The following is a 27,044-nucleotide window of genomic DNA, read 5'->3' on the forward strand; positions in this document are numbered from 1 at the left end:
GGCCCTGCTACACTGACGTCATCCAAGAAACTTGCAGGCGCCTGAATGGTGAATTGAAGCTTCCGAAAAAGTTATGGCTGTAAAGTATACTTGTGCATGTCATAGGGGGCCAAGACAGGGAATGTAATTTTAAATCTTCAGAGATGTATCATTTTCTTGACAGTAAAACATAATTGTAGCCTTATGAAAACGCCAGTGAAAGGTTAAGAGGAAGAATCATAAAAAAATAATAACAAAAACTATAAAAATATGCTATTGTCCTATTTCTTCACGCAGACATAGTATAGTCACCATCAGAAGTACAGACTTAGTGGACAGACACAGTCAGGGGTAGAGACACAGTCTTAGTGGACAGACACAGTCAAGGATAAGGTCACAGTCTCAGTAGACAGACACAGTCAGAGATAGATTTACGCTCCCAGCACACAGACACAGTACTCAGAGCAGTACACAGCGCATGACAGGCTCTTCGATTCTGGAACCCCTCTGGAGGTAAAGTGGCTCCGCCCCCCTCACCTCTCCGTTTTCCAGAGGGTGAATCTTGGAGTAGAAAGAGGTACAGATGACCTCATCGTCTGCGATGTAGGACGGTGGGCCAGTCCTCGGGGTGATGTTGAAGCGGGTGATGCACTCCGTGTCTGTGATGGCGTAGTACTGCCAGGGGGTGAAGGTGATCCCGTCCAAAGAGCGCTCCAGCACCCAGTTACCAGGCCGAGGAGAATTAGCTGCCTTCAGGATAACATAGGCGATCTGGAACACCTGTGGAGAACGGTTTGTACAGTCAAACCTGACACTGTAAAGGCATGCATTGCGGACATGCTTCTGTGGTTACTTACAGTATGACACACCTGATTAAGAACATGAGAAACATACATTCAGAGACATTTTGATCTAAAGACTTACGCTTAGATGCTTGAAATTTGTTTCTTAGACAAATATAAATAGTGAAGATGATGCCTATGTATGAATTTCTATGTGATCAATTTCTCTAAAACATTCTTTCTTTCTTTATTTATTTTATGCTTTTTTCACCCATCTTTAGTATTTACCATTTATGCATTTTAACTCAACAACAACTGCAGAATCCATGTAGGACCACAAGGCAAGACACGTCCATTCCTCCAATACACACACACGCCTCCTACAACTATTTTTCACACTAAAAGCCCTACTGTGCACCTGAAGGCAAATGCTGTCGGAGGGTAGGCACATCTTCTCCATGCTATCTCAGTAACTCGTAGGTGCCCATGAAAACCCCAGGGTATGGAGAGTGGAGTGATGAGGGAACCCTAACCAACCTGCCTACCTGCCCCTGTTACCAGCAGCAATTTGTTCTGCTGATGTAGGCTCCTGTCCAATGTTTGCAAATGATGTGGCCAGTTTTGAAGCCAGGCTGTAGGGCTCAGCCGGTGCTTGAAAAAAAAGCATTTTTACTGTCTTAGCCACTTGGGAGCCCAGTATGTCTTTTTCAATACATTTTTTGAAAAGACTGTGACAAAGCACAAAATTCTCAACTCAAAAAAACCCAAACTGAGACATAAATTTCTCTCCTTCTGACACATTTCCTATACTTAGAGTGCCTTGTAAAAGTATTCACCCCCTTGCTCAGTTTTGCATAAGTATATTCATTCCCTTTGCTATGGAAATCCTATATTAGTTCAGTTACACCAGTTCTATAGTACTGGTTGACATAATTTCAGAATAACCTTGCCCATGTAAGGTCTCTCAGTCAGGTGTGATCTTCAAGCAAATATTCAATCATGACCACTTATAAAACAATGCGTGGATAAAGCTTTAGAAAGGAAAAGATGATTAGAAGGCCATAAAAATGTAAAGTGACTGAATATCCTTTTGAGTGCAGTCTAGTCTATCACTAAGAGGTAGAAGGTGTATCATACGCCTGAGACACTGCCTAAATGAGACTAGCCATGAAATCCAAGCGTTCAGGAAAGGAGGAGAGTGGTTAGGAATGCCACCGTGAGGCCAGCATTGAAAGAGCTACAGAGTTCACTAGGAGATGGAAGAAAACATCCATTAGTCACTCCACAGGCTGGCCCGTATGGCAAGAAGGAAGCCATTACTGACAATAAAAAAATCTAAAATCACCCATAGATTTTGAAACAAATCACACTGCAAACATGTGACAATAGAGTCTGTGGTCAGGTGAGACCAAATTGGGACTTTCTGGTATAAACACGAATTTGCCTCTCATCAGCGGGGAGTGGGAAGCTTGCCTGGGTTGTGGGGAAAATGGATAGAACAAAGACATATCCTAGATGAAAACCTCCTTCACCCTGCTAAAGACCTACAGCTGGGAGGGAAATTCACCATTCAGCATGACAATCACCCAAAGCACAAGGTCAAAGGCACACCGGAGAGGCTTAGCGACAAGAAAGTGACTGTCCTTGATTGGCATAGTCAGATTTCTGCCTTGATTCCAATAGGAAATATGGTGCAAGACTTGAAAATTGTTGTCCATCAACGATCTCTGAACCAGTTGACAGAACTTGAACAATTTTTTACAAGAAGAATAGGTGAAAATTGCACCATCCCAATGTGAAAACTTGGTCCTGACTCACAGTTGTAATTGCTGCAAAAGGTGTTTCCAGCCATCAAGTATTGATTCAGGAGGGGGTGAATACTTATGCAATCAATACATTTCAGTTTTTGATTTTTGCTTTGCAGTTTTTGACAAAATTTAAGTTATTTCACCCATAAAACTGTTCAGTTTGAGCATTCAAGATTTGAATTACATAAAACACTCACTTTGCAAATATTGCCATACCATCTGAATATTTCTGCAAGGCAAGCTACAAAAAGAAAAATTCTTAATTGTTTAAAAACCACTGTCTTCCATAAGACATTTTAAATTCTGACTGCTATTCTGTCACATTATTTCACTGCAACATCATGTCCTAACAAACTAGTGCTCATTCTCTTCAATGGCCTTCTCCATGTGAGAATACAGGGCAACAAAGCTGATAATAATTGCATTGCCACATAAAAGGTTGTATGGAAACAGCAACGGCATGTAACAACATGAAGCGGCCAGAAAAGGTTGCTGGTCATCTTCCAGAACATATCATGGTCTCAGACAAAATTAAAGCAACAATAATTCACCATGTAATAAACGGGGGCTTGCACTTCTCAGCAGCTGAAAAGGTTGCACAACCCAATTTATTGTAGGAGGTCAAGTGTTGCTTCAATTACCAGAGTATTCTGTGCTGAGAACTGACAACTACAGCTGCAGTGTATGTGAAGTATGTCAGTTGTTGCTGAAAACCTACTTACAGCAGAGCTGCTATAAAGTCATTTGCATATGCTGTTCTGTATTTTGTGCTCTGGGTGCAAAGACCACAATGGAGGTGTGGTGGTAAATTCACTGCTGCGCAGGACACGACACAACATCGCTATGAAACAATGTTGCATCCCCTTCAAAATTAATGAGGAAACGGTAAAGGCATTATGGTGACAATATGTCAGTAGAATAAGAATAAGCAAATGTAGACTAAGCTTGTAAGTACAACAGGAATGGTAGACATGCATGATTGCTCTTTGCCTTTGTAAAGTGCCGTGCAAGTTTGTGTCATCACAATATTGGGTTATATTGGGTTTTTTAAAGATTACTTTCACAGCCTTTTCACCATTTTCAATTGATAAGATGTTATTATTCTGATACATGTTTTGCATTTATTGTTTTATGACAATATTCGTCAAATGTGGGTTTGGACTTTTTTACAATCCTCAAAAATGCATATCAGAGCTATCGAGAAAAACTGCAGTGTATGCTGCATGTTAGAGGAATCTATTGTCTGCCATGTGTGCTGGTTTTGAAGAGGAAGCTGACTCCTGGGAAAGCATTATGAAAGATTAGCCTTGATTATGATTGGGTTAAACTGCTTGGAGTGTATATTTGTAAGAGGAGTCCTGTGTGCTGTGCGTTGCAGGACTCTCTCTGATAAACTAAAGGAATAAAAGCAAGCCCATTTTCCCAAGGTCCCATCCTTTCTCATGTTCTGCACAGAGCACCTAAGGGCAGATCTGCCTGCTCCTTTAGGTAACCTGAATAGCGACAGTTCCATTTACTGTGCCCTCCTCAGCCTTATCTCTATTTGACTAAAGAGCAGTATCTCAATCGCGGTGCCTGTCAAATATTCTCTATAAAGGAGCTTCAGGGCAACCTTTTTTTTTTTAACGAAAAAAGAGCCTGGACCCTTTTGTCGCCGACTTTTTCAAGTTTATGTATTTCTCACCATGACCGAGGCAAAAACTACACTCCACAATCGACTTCAAAAATGAGTCAGAGCAGGTTCCTTTCATCTCCTGCAGATAAAGGTATTGCATTTCAGCATTTACAATAGAAAGAAAGCTCTTGAGCCCACATTCATCCCCTCTCCTGAAACCGAGTAGGATTTCACTCAGGTAGCGAGGGACATGCTACAAATGCTCTTTGTTTCCTTCATTTGAAGGAAGTGGGAAGGAGGAGGGGGGGTTGCTGCTTCCCAAAAGTAGTTGATTGAAGCATTAGCCTGTGTACAGAAGTAACATATCTGGATGAATGAGCACTCCAGCATGATAGTCAGTGTGCTTGCCTTATAATCTATGCCTGAGACTACTTGTGCCCAGCATTCAGGACAAAGGCTGGCAGAGGCAGAACAACCATACCTCTATCTCTCCCTCTCACACTCCCATTTCCTGCCATGTCTCAGTTTTCGGTGGCGATCACAGAGATAGGCTTTGAAATTACAAGAATAAATTGCAAATGCAATGAAAAGGATCTGAACAAAACTATGCATTGTACTTGTTCCTTAAGGCTAAAATTGAGTTGAATATTATGGAACCATCCTTGGTTTAATAAAAATCAGCACACTGCATGATGCTGAAGATTAAAAACGTGTGCAAGGTACATTTTTAGTTTTACACTACACAGTATCACACTGCCACTGGACCTCTACAGCAGTGCCCTCACCCTAGACCTGCAAGCTTGGAATGCCTGTAGGGTTTGTCAAGAATACGCCCCTAGGGATTGACTAAATTGTCTGAAGTTTCTGTCATATGCTTTCATCATGTCTATTCTCAGGAGAATATCTGCTCTATTCTCTCAGCCTACTCTCAAACAGTCATGCAAGCACATACCGCTCAGGGTCTATGAATAGCATGTGTTCCTTGTCATGCATAAAATAAGTCATACAGAGTCTTATAAATTCTAATTTAACCAAGCAGCCCAGCCTCTTCCTACCGTATACACACGTGTGCGCATGCACATGTGCGCACGCACACACACACACACACACACACACACACACACACACACACAATACAAGCTGTGAAATGTGACCCAGCCTCACATCAGCAGAGGTCTGGAGGAGTTTGCCTTCAATCCCACAGCAGCTTTGTGGGCATAATGACAGTGGTAGCTTCTTTACACTGGAGCGGTGCTGCCATTAACAAATCAATTTACTCACCACATCCTGTGAGAGTGGGAGTCAAGCTCCTCGTGAACCAAGAAGCACTTCTCCCATGGGAATCTCAAGAACGCCACAGGCCCACAAGACAGAACACTCAGACTAGAGCAAAGAAGAGACTGTACAGTACCTATATGTATGTAATATTGATGTGCCCCCAATTTGTAGCATCAACACTTCAACCTGGCAAGTTGGGTCACCTGTTTCATAGGCATATTTAAATACAGGTTTGCTTCTGTTGAAATGGTTTGAATGAATGAATGGTTTGTTGAATTGATTTTAGACCAAATGCCATCCAAATCAAATCATACCATGTGCACCTAGTGTCAAATACTTCAAACATCAGAAAACACTACTTTTTCGACAGAAGAAAGTTATAGTGGCAAAAGTGCAACATTACAGCATTCTTGTTACAAAGTCTTTGGGTGAAACTTCAGCTGGGAAGAAAGCATCCAGCACGCTCCTCTCGGGGAATGAATGTTCCCTGCGGTGGGTCAGCTCGTCAGAATGGCATGACTTGCAGCAAGGTGGTTACGTGTGACTGGTAGAGCCGTGGCAGCATGGAGTGCGTGATTGGATCTCCACAGCCCTCGGAATCACTAACGCATGAACGCAGTCGGTGCCAGCCTCCATGAAGGGCTAGGCTAATGACTAGCTGAGCCATGTGGCGTAACCGGACAAACGCAGCGGAGCCGGCAGGCCATAATGACTTGCAGTTCACCACGAGAGAGTGACGGCGGACGGAGAACGCCCCCTTTGGTTTGCTGGGGCCCCTGAATAATGAGGGGAAAATGAGCGTGCTGATGCCCTGGAAGAAAAGCTTTGCACACATCACTGGGAGCGCTGACGGCACAGATTCATTTGCCTCCAGGAGCGGCTAAGGGGCGAAAATACGGCTGCGCTAAGCACAAATAGGATTCCATTTTACAGTGCAGTGACAAAACCATAACACACACACCCAAAACCTGAATGGAACTACACTATTAATCTCTCTTTGACAAATAAATCTAGGTCCATTAAGTAGTATTATCTTGTGTGTTGTATCAATGTGTCAGTACATTTTGTGTTGTTGTTGTTGCAGTTGTTTCCTGAAAAGTGTCACATGCTCATTGTGAAAGTAACAATGTGCCACATATCCAAAGTTCATTGATTGGGGTGATGTTATCACTTTGGCAAGGAGCAGAAATGACTAAAATACTTAACTTTGCTAGTGCAGAGACATCACTCAAACATGGGCAGGTACAATGGCTTTCAAACTATTTGTGCATTCAAAGTGACTGTATTGTCTGAACTACAGCTAGGGGCAGAGCAAGGACATATTCCTACAGATATTTTATCACAAAATTCAATCATCAAATTGCCCATGAAAACTGCAAACATTGCTTTTCTATGCATTCCATTCATTAAAGTAATTACGTCACAATACATGGCACTGCAGTTAATAGACGTGACCCTTGCCTCATAACCTTTGGTCTATGACCGATTTACGTTAATGAAGCAGTAGCAGTGAGAACAGTGACCCTTACACACAAAGTTAGAGGTGGACAAATATGTTATATTTAATAAATTCCCATATTGCATTTAATAAATACCCAGGTTGTAGTTAACAACATTAAATATGAGACATATGCCATAGATATCTACAGGAAGTAGCAATCATTGTGATGATATCTGTGCCCCAGAGGAAAGCCAAGCCACACACACTTTCTCTCTCTCTCTCTCTCTCTCTCTCTCTCTCTCAACACACACACACACCACATTCCACTGCCAGATCCTTCCTTTTCCATTTCCTCTCTCGCAGACAGCGTTAAACTCTCTCCCACCCCTGACAGATCTAAGCATATCCTTATTTTAATTATGCCCATATGAGTGTTGTCTGACCAGCAGCAGAACATTCATTGCAGAATGCTGGATTTCACCACCACAGACCCCACCAGATCACACAAGCTTGAAGGGTACAGGACGAGGAAATTACTTCCCACAGTACTTATACTGGAGAGCCAATTCCAATTCTGCTTTGTGGGCATAAATGAAAGTACCGTTCCAGTAGGATTCATCTCTGCAGTCTAGCATTACTGGAAATGCTGTGCCTGTATTACCTGCCTTAGCTGTAGTCTGGAGAAAATTACATGAACAGGAGTAAGAAAGAGTAGCAGCCAGATAAATAACTTGAATATGGGTGAATTTAAAACAAAGGCATGACAGAAATAGTATAAAATTGAGAATAGCTGTTGGTTTATCAGCATAACCAGACAGAATGCAAACAAGAAGCAGGGAGAGCAGACCCATACTCAACTTCAAACTCTAACCCTTGACCTTAACCTAAACCCCAACTCTAACCCTGTCCCGTAACCCCTAACCCTAACCCCTTCCTTTAACTCTAACCATGATAGACTTTGGCTTGTGGATTGCCCTGAGCTAATTCTTGTCCATGCAAGAGTCCATCTGTTTAAACAACGTTTTTGCAGACAAAGTCTGATTAAAGTGGCATTCAGATGGATCCAAAACATGCCTGTGTGGGAGAACCCTATGTCTCAACTCCTGCACCACTCCTCCACTGGGCTATGCTGCAAGGCTTGGCTCGCTGCCCAAAGTGCTCGTGTTTGTCAGGACTGTGTGTGTGTGTGTGTGAGGCCCTCACCTGCCTCAGATCCAGTGTGATGGTGACGTAATGGTACTCCATTCCATTCTTGATGCTTGGGCTCTGCCACCATCTGTTGGTGCCATCAATGGCATATTCGATGGGGTGTCGCTCTGTCAATAAATGGGGAATTGTTTGTTATTTACACAAGACAAGTACTAAAATTCAAGTGGGTGAGCAAAGATGAAAAATGTATGTAAGTAATTATAAGCCATTATAATTATCATAATCATAAGTTCTTTAAGACACTACCCATTGCCATAACCATAATCTGAAACAGGACAATTCAACAGCAGCAATTTTCTAATCATCCTTCTCCTTTGAACTTCATGCCAGTTATTTATTTAGCCGACAGCTTTCTCAGGGTGATGCACATAGATGCTATTTTTATATATTACCCCGTCACACAGCTGGAGATTGACTGAGGCAGTGCAGGATAAATTTTTGTGCAATGATATAGCATCAGTGCCCCACCTGGGGCTCAAATTGTCCAGTTCCCAAACCAGATGCCCAGACTGCTGCCTACGAGACAGCGCAGCAGAGTTTTCAGAGTGGAGCCTAATGGCCTGTTGAAGCCCAATAACATTTACATTTATTTACATTTAGTCATTTGGCAGACGCTTTTATCCAAAGCAACTTACAAGTGAGGCACAAGTACAACACAAGCAAAAAAAAAAAAAAACCATAAGGAGTCAACAATATTAGAAGAGCTGCATGACCAGGTTTCAGTGGTTGGCCAGGCAAGGTATGAGCTAGCTGGTAGATATAAAATGTCCTCTGCTTGCTTATTTTCAGGTCTTTGATGATTCTGCTTTTACTCAAGAAGGTAGTAGTACCTCATAACAAGTAGGAAATACCTGATGTGGATCCTTATAATAATGACATGTGCAGGCTGTTATTTGATGTCAAAATGCAAAATGTATTATGCTACAGGAATCAGTCTTCTCACTTATGCTCATTTATTTATTAATTACATGAAGATTAAATTTGACCTCTCAATTATTCACTGTGTTGGACTTTTTCCTCAAATTTCTGAGAAAAAAAACTATTTCTTTCCAAGTATCCCCAAATGATTTTCCTGTCAAGATATATTTAAAATAACTGCTCTGCTTTCTCTAGAAGGAAATTAGAAGTTATGTTAATCACCATAATTCAAGCATGTGCATACTGAAGGGCATGCACAACACCACAGTTTCCCTTTAATGGAGATTGATGAAACAACTAGTATGATTAATTCATTTGTCTCTATAAAGTCTGCCAGAATAAATGCCAAGACATTTGTAACTGTTACCGCTTGATGACTAGCAACAGGTGAAAGCACAGATGTTTTAGTAAGTCTTGTGGCTCAGCTCACTAATGGTACACTTCTGCCTGCTCTTAAAGGGATAACCACCACAGTATATCTCTCTGAAAAGGGGATGGAGCAGAATAATACTTTGATAATGAAAAAAAACGACAAAGCTTTCCTATACACTGTAACATTGCTGAGCACTATAAATAATATAACTACACATATTTATGCTATGAGGTCTGACGATGAGTAATAAAAGGTCATACAGAAGTGGTGTACAGCAGTTCAGTTCAGGAATTCATCTGCACGTCTTCATTTTATTAATTCAATAAATGGATTTGTAAAAGATCAAATAAGTTTCCCTGAATTAAAGTATCTACTCATATGTAATGTACAAAGTGAATGTATGGGGGCTCCCCAGTTAAAACTTTCACTTTGGTTAAGCAATTCACTTTGAGAGCAAGCTGAACCAGACTCCAATCCAAGCCATTTTACTTGCCAATAATGACCACAGTGGCGGAACAAATTGGCTTCATTACACTGGGGATGGGGTGGGTACGTCGGCCAGGGTGTGAGCGTCCCATCACCCCTCTAACTTGTCAGACCCCTGCAAGTTGCTCGGATGATGCCAGTGAAGTAATGCCTATCCTCCAATGAGTGTCCACTCCACTATGTTTTGTTCTGCTTGTAGAGCAAAATATAGCTGCTGGCTGTGTGTGAGTATTGGAAGATTGCATTTGTCTTGCCTTAGTGATCCTATGCAAGTGCTGAGGTTGTCACAGTGAGATGAGCCTAGCATAGAGATTCTGATCCATAAGGGGGATGAAGGGGGAAAAAGCAAAAAAAAAGTATAATAAAGATGATAACTGGCTAAAAGAAAAATACATCCTTCATTGCAAGAAGAAATCCCTGAAAGACATTTTTTATTTTTCAAATGGAGGTCCTCACTACCTGTCATAGCATTTTAAAACAGGCTACAGTCCCCTTTCAATCTGATTAAAATTTCTTGGGGAAAATTGCACTGGCCTGTCAGAGGGACTTGTGTAATTACTGAACAACATTCCTCTCGGCCTCGTTCCCATCAGCCTCGGTTTCCTTTACTCCACGACAAGCCCAATCTCTACACCGTGTGCGTGAAATCTTACATCAGAGGCCCAATTACCAGTCCATTACAGTCTCTTAGATCCAATCAAGAAGGTCTCTTTTTCTGTTAAAATAAATAAATAAAATAGCTGAAAAAAGGAAAATGTGTCACAGCACACAGTTCTTTGTGTGTGTGTGCATTATACAAAACTCTACTATATTCCTATATATCATTCTGATCTAGGCCTGTACATTTGTTTACCTTGTGAGCAAGTGTTTTCTGTGGCAGAAATTGAACCCACCCACACAATGCTGACAGAAATGACCTGAAGCAGAAATTCTTGTTGAGGAATGGACCCGTACCATAATGTCTGTCGCTTTTGAGGTTGCAGAGTCGGCACTGGGGGTTGCGGACGGGCTGCCCTGGGACGTGCTCCACCAATTTGCAGTACATCTCTGGCCCCTTCTCACCACAGGTGGCATTTGTGGTGATCTCTGCCATGGAGGCCAGGTTCAGCACAGCTGGGAAAAGACCTGTGGGAGAACAGCATTGAAAAAGTATGATATATGGCATTGAAAAACCCTGAAATATAGCACTGAAAAAAACCCTGAAATATTCTGCTGGAAAAAAAGAAACATTATATGCGCTAGTGGATAGCAGGATCAGTTCTGTTTTTGTTTTTCTTATCAATGAAGTCTAGCCATTGTCTAATGGTCATTTGTACCATTGTCAAACGGATTACAGTTTATACAAGCTCACTTGGTTGGGATAACTATGACATGATAATGGCTGAGATTTTGTGTACATTCTTATAAACTTTTTTTTTTTTTTTCAAATTTATTGCGCAGTCCTCATTCCATGATTTAAAGCATTACAATTCATCATGGATCAAGGCTTTTCGGAGAAAATCCATTAAGTAAGGATAAAAGCGTGAATGTTGGCTGGACACGTCATGCCTTTCCATGGTGAGGGCCCACATGGTGAAAGTGACCCCAGCGAAAGGGCAGTGTCACAGGGTCAGATCGTTTTGAGTAGCGGCTGCAACTCAACAGGTGTTTGTGGAATTGAGAGAGACTGTGTGATCCCAGAGCCTTCTACCAAGCTATATGTTCCGAACCCAACGTATGAGTGTGTGTGCGTGCGTGTGTGTGTTTGTGCGTGTGTAAATAATGATCAATCTTTGATTATACACCCAGTGTGTTCTAAGGGTAGTTTGTAATGTTAAATGAGTTTTACTACTGCCATTTACTTGCAGCTAGCATGCAGAAAAGAGGAGGACTATTTATGTGGAGGATTGCATGATCTGCCAGTGTGTCTGTTGGTTCAATTAATTTGCCTTATTCAGCAAAATGTAGTGCGACCTTGTCCTATACTGCATTTGGAGTGACCAATTTTCAACCACACTACACCTACTGCTAGCTGTAAGTGGAGGTGGATTTTTTAGCGTGGACCTTAGCATGGACATGTAAACAACCTGTTCTATTTTGTGGTGTGGACAAATACCTTCTACACATACAGATATTTAATTAGAACACATTTTTACTTCACAAGTGAAAACTTTCCTTCCAAGTACTACACAAGTTAAACATATACTTTGCATATTTCCCAATCTAGCAAGGGTACAAACAGTTCAGACATCTTGACTTAATCAAGAAATATGTCTGATGTTTTTTCATAGCTAAAAAAAGTGCATTACAAAAAGAAAGAAACAAATGTTTCTAATTCTACACAATATGGTATATTTTGAAGCTCCTTTAGGTGGCTTCAAGAGGAACACAAATCAAAACTGTTGGAGTTGCAAAGGAGGCGAGCAAAAACACAATGTGTGTCTGGGCTGGCGTGACAGAAGAATGCAGCTGTGTGAGGTTCGGTCCCCAGTCCTGCTGCTGTGTGGGAATAGAGAACTAGAATCAAAGACCGGGCCTAGTGCTTGGAAATGGCTCCCAGCTGTTCTTCATGGACTGTGAAGCAACACTCCAGATGTCCGCGACAAATGAGCTGTGAAGAACATCTGATAGTAAGTCAAGCCGCAGAAAATAGTTTTATGGATGGCGCTGGAAAAAAATTCCACAACACAAGTGCATGTGACGCTACGTGGTGATACTGAGGGCACCGGCCTCCACAACAGGTCTGTTGATGAAACTCGAGCAGGTTTAACTGTGAGGCGTTTCAGTGCGTGAGCGAACGCCGCTCTTCCCCCCTTCCTCTGGTGTCTCTTACGCAGCTCTCAGGAGATGCTTTTTGATCACTCGGCTGCCACCAGCGAGGTTTGATTAATAAACACCGTCGGGCTTCATTTGGGATGAAAAAAAAGAACACGCAGCAGGAAATATTTGAGAATAATTAGTGCGGAGCAACTATGGGGAAGCATCAAGACAGATTTCCACATTAGAACAACCATTTCACAAGAGTTGAAAGATGCAAAAAAAAAAAAAAATGACTCCCTTCATGGAGCCACTAGTCACCAGGGATCCTTCCTGACACTATGTAGCTTTCAATATTCAAGGTTAATGCAGAAGGACCCTTTATACAGGCATAAAAAAGCACAGCAATTTCTATCTAGCAGTTACAAGGCTAAAGATTTTAAATTCTCATCAGGGCAACTGCACAAAGAACACTGAGCAGGACAGTACAGAGGGATGTTTTTTCAGTAGATTCCTACACCTCCATCGCATACCAAACGATGCTGGACCGAGGAGATAATTCAGTCCACTGCACAAAGAATTAATCGCACAAGTTAGTCATAAATTTGTCTGGTTTCTGTTCAGCACACCTACAGATAAAGTATCTGAAGTTTAATTGAGCCCTCAAATCGATAGTTGATGTACATGCTTCAGCCGCGTACCGCACAATCTTTTTCTTTCATGTACTCTAGAGACAAGGGATGAAAAAACAAGCTGTGTATAACAAGCTACAGCTACAGAATGAAACTCTACAGCATGAATAGCTATGTGTGGCACATATCGCTCCACTGCCCTCTTCGCACAGTGCATTCCACTGCCGATCGATAACGCTGCTATCGATGTTCTTCCTACCCATGTTGTACCTTCACTCCTCCCTCGAGCCAGTTGACAAAACAAGTTATTGTTTCATTCTCGCTATGCAGCCAGAAGCCGTTTAAGGCACGTTTTCCCGCGGTCAGCATTTCTGAGATATTCCTGGAACGAGATGAGATGGGACTCCTGGTGAAGTAATCACATTCCGCCTGAACTCTTCTTGCGTTCAAGTTCTGCATCTGGCTTCTTCACTGCCAGTCACAACAAAGCTTGAGGTGTGACCGTAAATCCATGTACACCAGGTAAATGCTAACATCACCCCAAAACGAATACTTTTAAATCAATACATTTTGCAACTGTACCAAGCAGCATAAATACACCATCTACTGTTTTAAATCAAATGAACCAAACTATGTGTTCGCTCTTTTTCAGATGAATCTCATGGGAATAGAGAAAAACTAAGCCTTAAAAGCAACATGCAGATGTTAGTCCTTGGGACATTTCCTCAATAGGCACTGTTAACCTGATGGTTAATAGGTCTATTGGAAAAACAGCAGAGAAAGAGCAACTCAAAGGGCCATGGAGAGGTGGCTTGATTGATACGGCAACATTTATTTTTTATCTTCCCCTTATTCATCAAAGTCGCGGGGCCCACTTTAAGCTGTGCATTATCTGCGCTCAGTGCTAAGGCTCTCTGACATGCTGCTCAATCATGCTCACTGATGGGTCATCTCTCCAGGCCCAGACAGAGACCCAGACAACCGTATACTCTCCAGCTCACATTTGTCTCTCGTTCTCCTTCAAGCGGAGCGATTGATGCTGGGCTGACAAAGAAGCACATTAATCGGCTTCAGGAATGGAAAGAGGCCATCACTGAGGTGGATACCTCTTTTCAAAAGCTGCAAAGAGGGAAGTTTATTTGAAACTGTCCAAAAAAATTATGAAAGGATATACATGGCTAAAGTGTTCTAGTCTGAGAGTATAATCTAGTGAACTGTAGATATATCTCTCCAAACAAGATAAACGATTGTATAACAATTAATGATAATGATTCCAGCTTATACCTTATAAGTGTATGACTACTGTAATTAAAACTACTGCCAGTAAATTGCTTTGCCTTATCTTTAGCCTGCTTTCCTTGAAACTTTTACAGTAATTGCAAATCCTTGCTTTTGCGGTCCATTCATACCACACTGAACACAGAATTTTACCGTTTTTATGAAACTTCCTGTGGTTAAAAGACTGTATTCAGAATTTTTGCCCCATTCACAAAGAAAAGAATAGTTGAAAAATGCAGCCATTTTGCTGGACCTGTGTCCAGTGTCAATATCGCTGTATTTTCCTGGAAGACCATTCACAATTGAATGACTTCCTTTACAGCTCGCAATGACTTGTGTTTGCCATTGGACCAGAATTAGTCTTTAATTTGTAGGTAGCATGTCTAATGATTTCTGTTTGCTTTGGACCTCCACTTTGACACACTGCCACAAGCTGAAATAAACAGCCATTCAGGAAGCACTCACTGAACAGGACGTTATAATGGTAATTCCCACCTACCAATGTCCTGGAGTGCTCTAAAATCTCACAGGAAATAGCGATTCGGAACTGTCTGCACTATGTCTCTAAGTATTAAGAATTCTGGAAAAAAAAAAAAAAACTTAGACAAAGAAAATATCTTGTGAACCTTGAGAAAAAATAAACAGAGGGGTGAATACTAGAGTCAATGGTTGTTTTTCATGGCACAGATGGAAGCAAGATGTAGGAAGTCCTTTGATGTACTATGCACTGATCAAAGAGCAGCTCACCACCAGAAAGAGCGCTTTCTCGTGAAGATCAATATTTGCAATTATGCCTCATTGAATTGATCAATGTTGACCTTTGACAATTTGCTCTTTACCTGTAAATTTTGAGCTCTATATACAAAACATAAAGTCATGAGACAAGCAAGGAGCAAGGGACAACACACTGATTGTTTTCTTTCTTTTTTTCCAATGAATTGCTGAATGCCTATCTTCGAGGCTTAGATTCACAGTTTTTCATTTTCTGAAGAGAGGAATTATGAAAGCTGTATTTTTACAATTTTATACGATTTCTCCATTCCTAGAAATTAACAACTATTTTCACAGCAAATGGGATGAACCCACAAAGAGGAATCTGTCTGAGCATTGAAAAAAAATCAGCATTTTCAAAACCCTGTGGCGAGAACAAACTTGTACCAGCTTCAATCAATGTTTAATTTACGGCAATAAATAATACACTGCCACCAGATCTAAAATTCACCACACTCAAGGTTGCACCTTAACACAACAGAAACATCAATCAAAATCCAATGAAACAAGCCATACATGAATCCCTGCAGCTTATAAAAGAAATACATAAAACAAGTAGCATTCCTTTGGCTCTGAGCTGATACAGCACAAGGAGGCTTCTTTAAGAAACAAATGTAGTTTCTTTTAAATGTATCTCTTTGTTTTGAAAGGCCACGGCGAACTAAATGGATGTAATCATGATATTGATTGAAAAGAATGGTTTCAATACGCATTAGTCTGAGATGGAGCACGGGAGCAGGTAGACTGTTATTCTGTGGGAGAGCTAGCCATTCTGCGTTTGAGAGGATTTGCTGCTGTTTTCCTTCCGCTGCGGAATGGGCGAAAAGGAGCACAGACAACACTGTTTCATGTTCCCCCTCTTTTGATGGCTTATATTCATATTTACATTTGGTCATTTATGTAATGTAAACACGTGTAATGTAATGTAATGCAATGTAAACACTTCCATTTGCAGAAACATTCATTTGGCAAATGCTCTTGTCCAGAGTGACTTACAAAAGATCTGAACCGAGAGAAGTGTCAAGAAAACCCATCAGACCATAAAATATTACAAACAAAAGAAAATAAACTGAAGTGATATAGTTCTATCATTAACTGATGAGCTAATTAGAAAAAGACACATCAATTCAGTCTCATTGTTCCTTACTTGAATTTACACTGGTTTATAAAAATTGCAGTTACACTTGAAATCTAGTGTCTGTCCCCAAAGAAGTTCCCTTTGATCATCAGTTAACACAGCAAATGATGCCATACTGCCAGTGAAACCATTCGGTATTAGAGGAGCAGGAGAAACAATCTTGATCTTATTATAAACTGTTCTAGCCAATCTGCCTTGTTTATTTGTTGATTACCCAGTCACTATCTATGTGCGGGGAAAAACATTAAGAAGTCAAACAAAGTCATAAAAATAATAATCTGACCTTCTCTTTCAAACATGGCCTTGTTGATCCCCCCCAAAAACAATTCATAACAGCAATAAATATGTCTGGCTTTTTGCGATGGTGAGCATAAGCAGTAACAGTGGTTTCGAATGGAGGTTCATAGGCTTTTTCAGACTTATAAACAGGAAAGCACAAAAGTCTAAACCTTAAAGCATGTTACCAAACATTTAAAACAAACAATAAACAGGCTGTCTAGACATGGCTTCAGAGGTGGAAAGTCTTTATGCAGGTCAGAATTAACCCTGTTAACAGTAACTATCCCTATACACACATACACACAAGCACACACACACAGATTTGAACATAGACATACACACTCGCATCTACCCACAAATGCACACATATTGAATATATTCATTTCGTATTCCATTTTAATTAAATCACACACATCCACCCACCCACACACACAAACACGCACACACAAACACACACACACACACACACACACAGTACATTCCTTGATTCTTATTTTAACATGAATTATTTTTTGTACAAGTATTCACTTGTATTTTCTGGAGTTTGTATCCAGTTTTGTGTTTACATGCATGATTGTTCTTGCAAATTTGGATTTGCTGGTAAATGACTGTGAGAACATCCCCAGACTGTTACTGAATTTAATCACCTCTTACATTTTCTCTCAAAAAGATTTTTTTTTAATTCCACAATGACTCTTATTTCATTTCCTTAAGAAAAAGGTGCAGTCATCCTGTTGCACAGCTAACTCTGGGTTGTCTAAATAGTAATTTAGTTGTCATTGACAGAGGTAAACAGTAATTGCACTTGAATTGGTATTTCTGTGGTGTGAAAACATCCAAGGTTATTTATTCAGGGGAAAAATAAATGTGTTCAAAGCTGACAAGTAATGAATTCTATTTGATCACATCATATTAAATCTACAAAGGGGATGTCAAGCCCAACGCTAAGAATTCCATACAACTGCATTTTCAATGGAAATTATTCTTCATATCAATCATGAAAGAGAACTACTCAGAATTAATCATTTCAAGTTTTTTAGTTTTTGCCCATTTTATGCAACTCTGCCAACTGTTTGGGATTGCCACATATACATCTGGCTTATCTCACCATGTCATCAATGCTGAAGAAAGCCATACAAAATACGCCTATATAGTTCCACATAGCCAATGGTTACTTTTCATGCTTCAAGTGAGATGGTGGACCACAGTTCAAATTTCATGACAGGTGCTACTCCGCTGAATGCAAGCACCAAGCGACTTACAGGTGCTTAGTGAATCACAGGGTACCTGACAACAGTGAGGCGAGGAAAGCCTGGCCCACCTACTCACCCCTATGCCCGACAGAACAAAGACAGTATGTTCTGCTGCTGTGGGCTCCCTGCCAATATCAGCAGATGACATGGCTAATCTCAAACCTGGGCCACAGAACTCAGCCTGCACTCAAGATGATTGCCTTACTGACTGAGCCAATCAGGATCCTTCAAGTCATTTTACCACTAAAGTAGTCTGCCCTGTACCACTGAAGCATCCTTACTATCTACAAATTACAAAAGCATTTGGTTCAGTCAGAATCTAGCTGAGAGTAGAACCAGAAGGGTAATAGTATAGCTATATTACAATTCTATTTCTCTAAAATGAATGAAACCTTGGATTTGTTTTGTGACACTTGAACTCGGCATGATGGGTGCTGTATGACAGTTTTTTTCTGTATCCTGTAACCATTAGTTTAATAATTTTTTCTAGTATTGAGCCAAATCCTCCTAAAACTGTGTACTAACATGCAATGCTTGCTAGGGTTATTTGGAGTTTTATGTTAAACTAAATTTCAAGAAGACTGGGGCACTGTGATCAGTGAGCTCAACAGATCTTCAGTAGACTGACCACTGATCACTTATGCGTCGACTGACTATCAACAGTTTTATGAAGCATCTGAAAATGGGGCTTAAAATAACAGTTTAAAATTACATTGTAGGGAGAGTCATTGATGAAATACAGACAATAGAAAGATTGTCCCAGGCCTTTTGCCTTACAAAGATGCCCACTGAAATTTAGATTTTGTCAACAGATGGTTGCATTCTCCGCTACGCCAAAACAACACACCACTGACAATACCCACAAATAAAATCAGATACTGAGATGCTTTAAAGCTGGACCTGTGTGAGGTACGCGCCCCCTCAGGCCCAGCCAGGCCGGCGCTTTGGAGGCTCTCTGCGACAATGTCTGTGCTCTCCCTCTGTGAGCAATCACTGTGATTTACGGCAACGCGGCTCCATCCATGGTAAATCTCCTTTAAAGCGCCCTGATCAGAGCAGCCTGAGCCCCTGGAGTGATTTACAATCACGTTCATCTGAGTTTCATTAGGACAGGGGTTACACGGAGCTAGAGCTCCTCCTTATACTGAGTGTCCAAGGCCAAAGCAAACACAAGGCACAGTTCCAACATGTTTATAGAAGGAAGCTGCAATACTGCCTTTATAATGTAGGTGCCAGGATGACCTAAAATTGACTGGCGCTGAAGCTTTGGTTAGATGCACGAGAACATCTGGCTCCCACGAGAATATGAATGGCTTTTTTGGAACCAAACTACTGTTCTGAAGTAGTCTGCAGCGGACAACTAGCTATCTGTATTTTTGATTTTTTTTTTGTTTGATGTAATAATTAAATAAACAAAATGAACAAAATCTGGTTTAAACATATCAGAATAGCCAAGCACCAAAGCAATACACATGTTGGACACCTGACAGTCGAGCTGTATTGCATTGAAACTAGCCTCATCCTAGTTTTACAATCTTTTTTAATGAGGTTGCATTATTAAGAGGTAGCTTTTCACATTATGTTCATCGTTTTTATATTCTTAAAAAAAAAAAAAAACATACATCCTACAAAACAAATTTCCTCCACTAACTACAGCAGAGACGTTTTTCAAATAAGAATTTCCCCTCACAAAGCTGGGTGGAGCTCTGGGCTGTGATAGCACCTCTCCCATTTTTAAACGTGTAACCGAAGCACCAGTAGTACCAGTACCTCTACAACCCTAGGTTTATGGCTTGTAGCATCTCAACACCTGCAGCTCCATGGAGTGTTCCACTCCTTCTGGACTCCATGGATTTATGTCACACAAGCATTGATTCATGTTAGATGTATGTAAATATTTGGGTATTCTTTGGCTGATGATGTTTGGTTTGTAACAGTGCTTGTAAAACTTTGCTGAAGGCAGACCACTTTAAAACAGGTGGATATTAACACATACCCCCCAGCCCCACCCCAGACCTCCTCACCCCCCATCTCAAGAAATAAATACACCTGCTTCTTTCATAGCCTTGGAAAACACTAATGTAATTAATGGTGTATAATTAATGGTATTAAATTATTTACATTATAAAGAGGCTATACAATTACCATTGCCAAAGTCCCTGCCTAATAGGTCAAATGGTGCTCCTTTTGATGAAATGTGAATGCATGGATGTTTGACAACAAACTGAGCAGCATAAGTCTTATATCAGTTTGTCAGCTGATGCCACTGCCCGTTCTCCCTGAACTGCTAGCATTGCCATACTGCAGCAGCTGTGGAAAATGGACACATGGTTCAAGCTTCCCCTTTACCGAGCGAGAAAGGAGAAAGTGGAAAGCTAGGTAGCCAGTTATTGTAAGATGGTCAAGTAGGCAATGCTAGCTAGCCAGCAGGCAACTAATTCGCTAGCTAGATGGCTGTTGTTTCAGACACACGTATTGGTGGTGGTTTTACATGTGTTGTAAATACTGCACATTTCTAATGTCTAACTGCTGCATGCTAGTTCGTAATAGATGGAACTATCTACAGTCCTCTCCACGACTGGGGCAGTGAAGTCAACAACAGTTTCTTCTTGTTATAATGCTACATGTAGGCTATATTGCAGCCATTTGGATTTGAATGAATGAAAAGATGAATATGAGGGAAAAGCCATGACACAGTGCTGAGTGGGGGACAGCTTGTGACCTCCGGGAGACTCATTACAGCTGTGTGGGGATTTAAGGGACGGGGTGGCTATCAATGTATGGAGGGTGGATTTCCTGGCATCTGGTGGTCGTGTGTTCAGTGTGGGTTACAATAAAATTGCCAACGCCTGTGGTTGACTGTACAACTCCACACACACACTCAGGTAAAAAAAAAAGCAGTCTGTCCTTACGTGATCAACTGAGAATTGTGGGACTGCAGACAGTTACTGCACAATTCAATTTCATCAAGGTGTCAGAAAGATTGTCCCATTTTTTCACTGTGGGGTTAAGTCTAAAACATAATTATAAAATAGGGATAGTTGTACATGTTTCTGTAACTTATTAAATGCCTCAGACTTTGAACACAGGGCTCCCTCCCCACAGTCTGTGAAGCTCATTTCCTGTAGGGTTTCTCAGTACGTTCCTCATGCAGATTAAGAATATTAGCCTTGCCATAAACTTTGGGTTTCACTGCGAAGCAGACGTGCTGTTTGTTGCACTTAATACACACATTTTTAGCAAGTTCTGTTTTGTTTCTGCTGATAAAAATGTGGTTATTCTTAAAAGTGCTGTTTTGTATATTTTACTTTGCTTTTGCCAACTCAAGGGATTATTAAAACAAAAGAATAAAGGTATGAGGACCGTGTTTTGTTAGTTTGGTTTAGGTGAATCTCTGTGAATAATTCAAATGATGGGGGTGGGAGTATGCTCACAGAGCTTTGCAGTTTCTGGAGGGACAACACAAGCACCGTTTGTGCCTCAATTCCTCCAGCATAAATGCATCTGTGTAAATCAGCCGCAGAGTGTACAAGAACACACACTGTACAGTCTCTACAGATAAGCACATCTGCTTAGCAGAGCAATAATGGAAGGTAATGAGACAGAGTGCAGTTACTTCCTCTCTGTGAGACACGGGTTTCTGCCGCCGCCTCTCTGTGGAGACTTCAAGCAGAAGGAAGTGTTCTGCTTGATGCTGTGGATGTCTGCGGAGGGCTGCTTCCCAGACTCTACAGGACTGAGGGAAAATGGATAATATCCAGGTACCAGTGCTGTGGATAGATTTGTTTCCACAGAGGTTCTGCTTGTGTTCATGTGAAGCTGGACTGGCTCTGGGACTCTACTGTGAGAATTACAGCTGATTTCCTTGAGTCCAAAACTTTGTTTTCTGATTTGAATTAGTGAGGCTGTTTCTCCCTTAATGCTCTTAATGTTGAGTGCCTTTCCTTTTCACCTTTTATGTGTTTTCCATATTGTACGGCAAAATGGGCCAAAAACGAAAAAGGTACGGACACTCAGTCCCTTGTGTGCATTGAACAATGTATTCTGCACAGACCACAGAATGCTGGAGCGTCTTTTCCAGGAACAGCATGCTCTCACTGAATACATCTGTATTTTCAATTATAGACCTGGGCCTGGAGGATGTTGTTGTTTTCTTTGATTATCGCCAGATTGTTTTAACAGTGAATCTCCAGCGATGAATCACACAGTACCTCTAACTAGTTTAGTCTGCACGGAAAAGCTAAGTGACTAAATGCTATGCAAATGCAAAGTCATGTAATAGAAATCTCTCAGATATACAGTAAATCTTTAGATATTGCAACAATTGCCATATTACTTTGATGGTGAAAGTACACAGCAACATTATGCTTATATCTTGTCATAATTACAAAGGTTGTTTGGCCATTACATTTGCCAATACTACTTCAGAATAGTTTTTGTGAGTTATCAATCATTTCTTGTTGATAGAAGAGTAGTTTTATGATGTTCATTCTCTGCAGAATGATTTTTGCAATATCATTTTCCATCATTTTCCCACAGCAGACCATAACTTAAGAAATACTTCCATATAATTCCAATAGTTTTATAATCTCATTTAAAAACAAGCCAGAGTGATTGATTACTGTCATTTAGCAATTACTCTTAATCCGGTTTGTCCCAGGAGTTCAATTATTTACAAAATTTCATCACCTCTTAAAGGATATACTACATGCAAATAGAGTAATATATACTGAAATAATCATTTACCAATGTTAAATAACTTTTCATATAGCACAATCATAATAGCAAATGAAATAAGCCTTTGATATACTGTATGTCTCATTTTCTTAATAAAGTCAATTATGAAATGCTGATACTAATCACAATAATTAGTTGTCAGACTTACTATAATTAATGACAGCACATTTACATTATCAGTCTAACAGTCAAGCAGACTGCTGCTGGCTGTACTGTAAAGAAATGGAGGCAATATAAAGCACAAATGCACAATTGATATCAATCTCTCCATCTTCCTTGCAATTGTGTTTTTACAAACTCATTTAATTGATAAACTTTAAGACTTCCCTTGTTTTCCATTGATTCATTGTTATCCTCAATACTTTCTACCAAATGTTAAACAACCACATTTATGTCTATGTCCTCGGAAATACCATCAGGAATAATTTGGAACGGCTAAATCACTAAAATGTGAGGCCCAAAAATCAATACACATGATTCAGTGTCATATTTTACCCTATGGCAGAATTCATTAAAAATATAAGAAAGCATTTTATATTATATTATTTTATATTTGCTGGCAGCAAAAAAATCAGTTCTCGTCCTTTTTTCATCTTGGAAATTAAATGGGGCCCCATGGTGTAATACATGTTATAAATATGCTAAAGCTCCATTCCACTTGCCAAGGTACTATTTGTTTCCAATGAATCAAGGCTAAGCACCTGCGACAGACATCTCAATAACACCTTATTTGCTGGTACAGCGATATGCGTAATGTGAAACAAATGGAAATCAGATCTGAGCACGCCCCTGAGGAGAGGGCAGGTCACGGCACAGGCCCCTGATTGGTCGGAATAGCGGGCGCTGTAGAACCGAACAGCTATTAGTTTGGGGGTGCCCGACATGCTGCTCAGCTTCAGTTGCGGAGACCGATATTCGCAGTGCCAGAGCAGGAAAAATAATGACTTCTCGGTCATCTTTTTAAGGTCTAACTAAATGCCGGCTCCGTGTGATTTCAGAGGCGCTGCATTGATCCCTGTGACTTTTGTTTGTGTGCCTTGGTCTTGCTTATTATTGATCAACATGAAGTCATTTTTCTAAAAGAGTCTATACAGAGGAAGATTAAAATGGGAACACGGGGAATGGGTTTGCCATGTGTTGGACAAGAGAGTGAAACACAGCAGTTAGCTCACTGAGAGAACAACAGGACCACAGGATAGTGTGGAAGAGTGAATTTTACATCAAATACTTCCATGTTAAAGAAATCAATAGAAAACAAAGCATAATATAAGTATTATGTTCAGAAAAACTTTAATATTATCTGGATTTTGAACACTTCTATCACCCTTTTAATCTGCTGCCATATTTGTTTTCTTTATGTATTCGTTTTCTTTTTTACATGAAATTTTCATTGAGCACTGTACTAAGAAGCCTGCACCAACAAAGACAGACTTACACTTGATGAATATTTCAGTGATTGCAAATAAAACTTGAATTTTGTCAACAATGCTTCCATCTGCATAAAGTCATAGTGTCATGTCTTTTTCCAAGGGCTACTTTACACATGCTCATTGACATTATAGGTAAGCTGATTTCAATATAGGTATGCATGGTAAATACAAAATATAAGGTACTGATATTCAGAGAGCAGCCCAGGATATGATTGCAGGGAGCATCTGAAGAGGTGTTGTTCATTCAGTGATGATTAGTGACCTGTTGCTGCTCAACTAATGACTGGTGGAAAGTTGTTTGCAAAATGAATACAAGGTTGAATTATAATATGTATTTTAGTCTTGTAACCAATGTTACTTTGTTGAGGGAAATGAAGGGGAAAGCCACAAAGTCCTATGGATGTTTTCACACTAGGGATGTGGAGCTGTGGGTGAATATTGGCAGCATCCAGTGCTTTTCTCCACGCATGTGGCCCACTAGTTCAAAGACACACAAGAGCATCCTGTTTATAAAACAATGGCCAGGCGATTGAGGGCTAAACAAATATTCGAGGAATATGCTTTTCAAGCTGACCCTCCCCCAATATGTGTGAGAAAATGTATTTATAGTGAGTGGACAAGAAGTCTGTTTGTTCATTTTTACTAAGCTACATCTACTATGAGTAACATGCAAGTGACACAAAAGTGCTGAGCAATCTTAGTTCATGGAACACAAAAGAGTGAATAAAAACAGACTAAACATAAATTGTGCAGAATTTTTAGAAGGCATTACTACCAGAAGCATTAACAAACTGCTGTCTCTTTGGCAAAGAGTCCATTTTTATATGATACCTTCCTCACTGCTGCTATGTTTTGGACATCATATTGATTTCATATTCAACATACAGAACCACACAGATGACAGGCCATCATCTTCAAATAAGCAGTGCTACATATATAAACTATAAATGTTTACATCAATGATTATATAAACATATATAAACAGTGATGTTAAAAAAGAAAAGGTCTGATAATGTTCAGTACTAGGCTCAGGTATATTTGTTATTAATGACTAATGGAATGGAAAATCGATGTTCTGTTTGCATCCTCCTACAGTTCAGTTAGATAAAGTTTCCATTAATGCCTGGGGCTCCCTCATCTGGAGTTCTCATACACTCTATAACATAAGTGCCCAATGCAAACAGTGTGTCTTCTGAAATGCCCGTTCATAAATAAACTCCAATTGCCAGTCCACAAAACCATCTGATTAGAAATACACAGCGTCTCTCCTAGTATTGACAACAACCTGAAGTCCACATGCAGACGTTTGCTCCCAACACAAGTCATTTTATCACAGCAAGACTGATGTTCTAATTGAACTCTGAACCTCATCAACACTCACAACAGTTAACCTGAAAAAGGTGCTATAGATAACATTTATAATCCACTATCCGCAAATAAGAAAGGGAGCAATGAGCACTTGAGGATGCAAGATGTGATATACTGAAATAAATACTGAAACAGAACATACTGAGATAGGCAGGCGTTACAGTGTGTGAAGTGTGCCCTCACCCAACTTACTTCCAGTATGTACAGCGGTAACCATCTGCATGATGGATTTCACAGCCATGCTCTTACAGTGAAATCATCGTCAGAGGAAGCACAGGCATTTATTGAACCAATAAAAAAGTAGGCCAGTTGTACAACTCACACTTAACTAAAGCACATTACGACCATACACGCCTCTTGTGATCCTGTCCATTAAAAGACAAGGGTGGCTGACCGCAACACGGCAGCGAACCAGTCAACAGCCTCGCCGCTGTCCACTTCCTGCCTGGCCACATCCAGGTAGAAAAATGCCAGTGCTGAATAATTCATCCCTCCAACCTGTTCCAATCAGACCCTTTTGAACCTGTCCTATGAGGTCACACTCCACTTCCCCTGCGCTGGGCTCCGTTGCCTATGTGACTTCTCCAGTTACAGCGCATCCAGCAAGCATATCACTTATGAGCCGCTGGCTCCTACAGTTTACCCCATGGCCTCAGGCCTGCTGTGGCGAGCTTGGCTTGCTCTGTGCATACGTAATAGTGGGAAAAATACATAACAGACCATTTCCTGTCCTGTCCCATATATCTTATGATGCATTATAAATTAAATTGCATCTCCAGCAAAAGTAAGAGAATTTGGTCATCCCTGTTTACATTGCTAATGTAATGTTTGAGGCTCTGTGGCTCTGGCGTGCACGCAGAGCCCAGTCTAGCATGCAAAGAAGCCCGCAGAGTGGAAAGCACTGTGCACCACAGTGAGTGCCACGGTGCTCATTACAGCTTAGAGAACGGTCAGTTTATCTGTGAATCTGACTGGGCAGCCTTAATGCTATTCGTGTCACATCCTGATATATTTGTTTCACTGATTATCTAATCTGAGTTTGTCAGATCCCTTTCTGAGATCTTTCTAACCATAATTTTATTCGTTGTTTAGCATTATTATGAAGTGTTATTATGCTTATTAGTCACATTTATCTCAAGTGACATAGATAACTCACATGTCCACATTACCAACATTTTTACACGTGGCTGATCAGGTTGCTCAGTGATTGTCAGTATTGCCTCACCTGGGATTAAAGCCTGAAGCATTAACCACCGATCCACACTGTTATATGAGGCTTCTTTGCATCCTGGGCCGAAACAAAACCATGGCATGGTACCGCTACTCAGGAGACAGTCATGGTACCACACAGATTTCAGAATGTTCTTGGTGGCAGTTAATTTGAAAATAATTCATATTAAATGAAGAATAGATTCCTAGCAGTATTTTTAACTTAAAAGATTCAATTATCACTTATGTGCAAGCAGAGTGTTAATTTAATTGCACTGGATCTGCCCTTCTCTTTAGCATGAAAAGACAACATCTGTTAGTCAC

The 27,044-nt window shown here is 40.5% G+C and overlaps 1 protein-coding gene across 1 annotated transcript in view; it reads right to left on the reverse strand.

The window, feature by feature from the left end:
• The window catches only part of lama2 (laminin, alpha 2), a 102,239-nt gene that overhangs the window by 71,890 nt on the left and 3,305 nt on the right, over positions 1-27,044 (reverse strand). The window contains exons 2-4 of the mRNA XM_036549514.1: positions 10,844-11,014; positions 8,107-8,219; positions 517-759 (exon numbers count right to left, since the gene is read on the reverse strand). Coding sequence (XP_036405407.1) covers positions 517-759; positions 8,107-8,219; positions 10,844-11,014 — 527 coding nt within the window. The remainder of the gene's footprint in view (positions 1-516; positions 760-8,106; positions 8,220-10,843; positions 11,015-27,044) is intronic.

This window comes from Megalops cyprinoides, chromosome 17 (genome assembly GCF_013368585.1).
Source record: "Megalops cyprinoides isolate fMegCyp1 chromosome 17, fMegCyp1.pri, whole genome shotgun sequence".
Taxonomy (NCBI): domain Eukaryota; kingdom Metazoa; phylum Chordata; class Actinopteri; order Elopiformes; family Megalopidae; genus Megalops; species Megalops cyprinoides.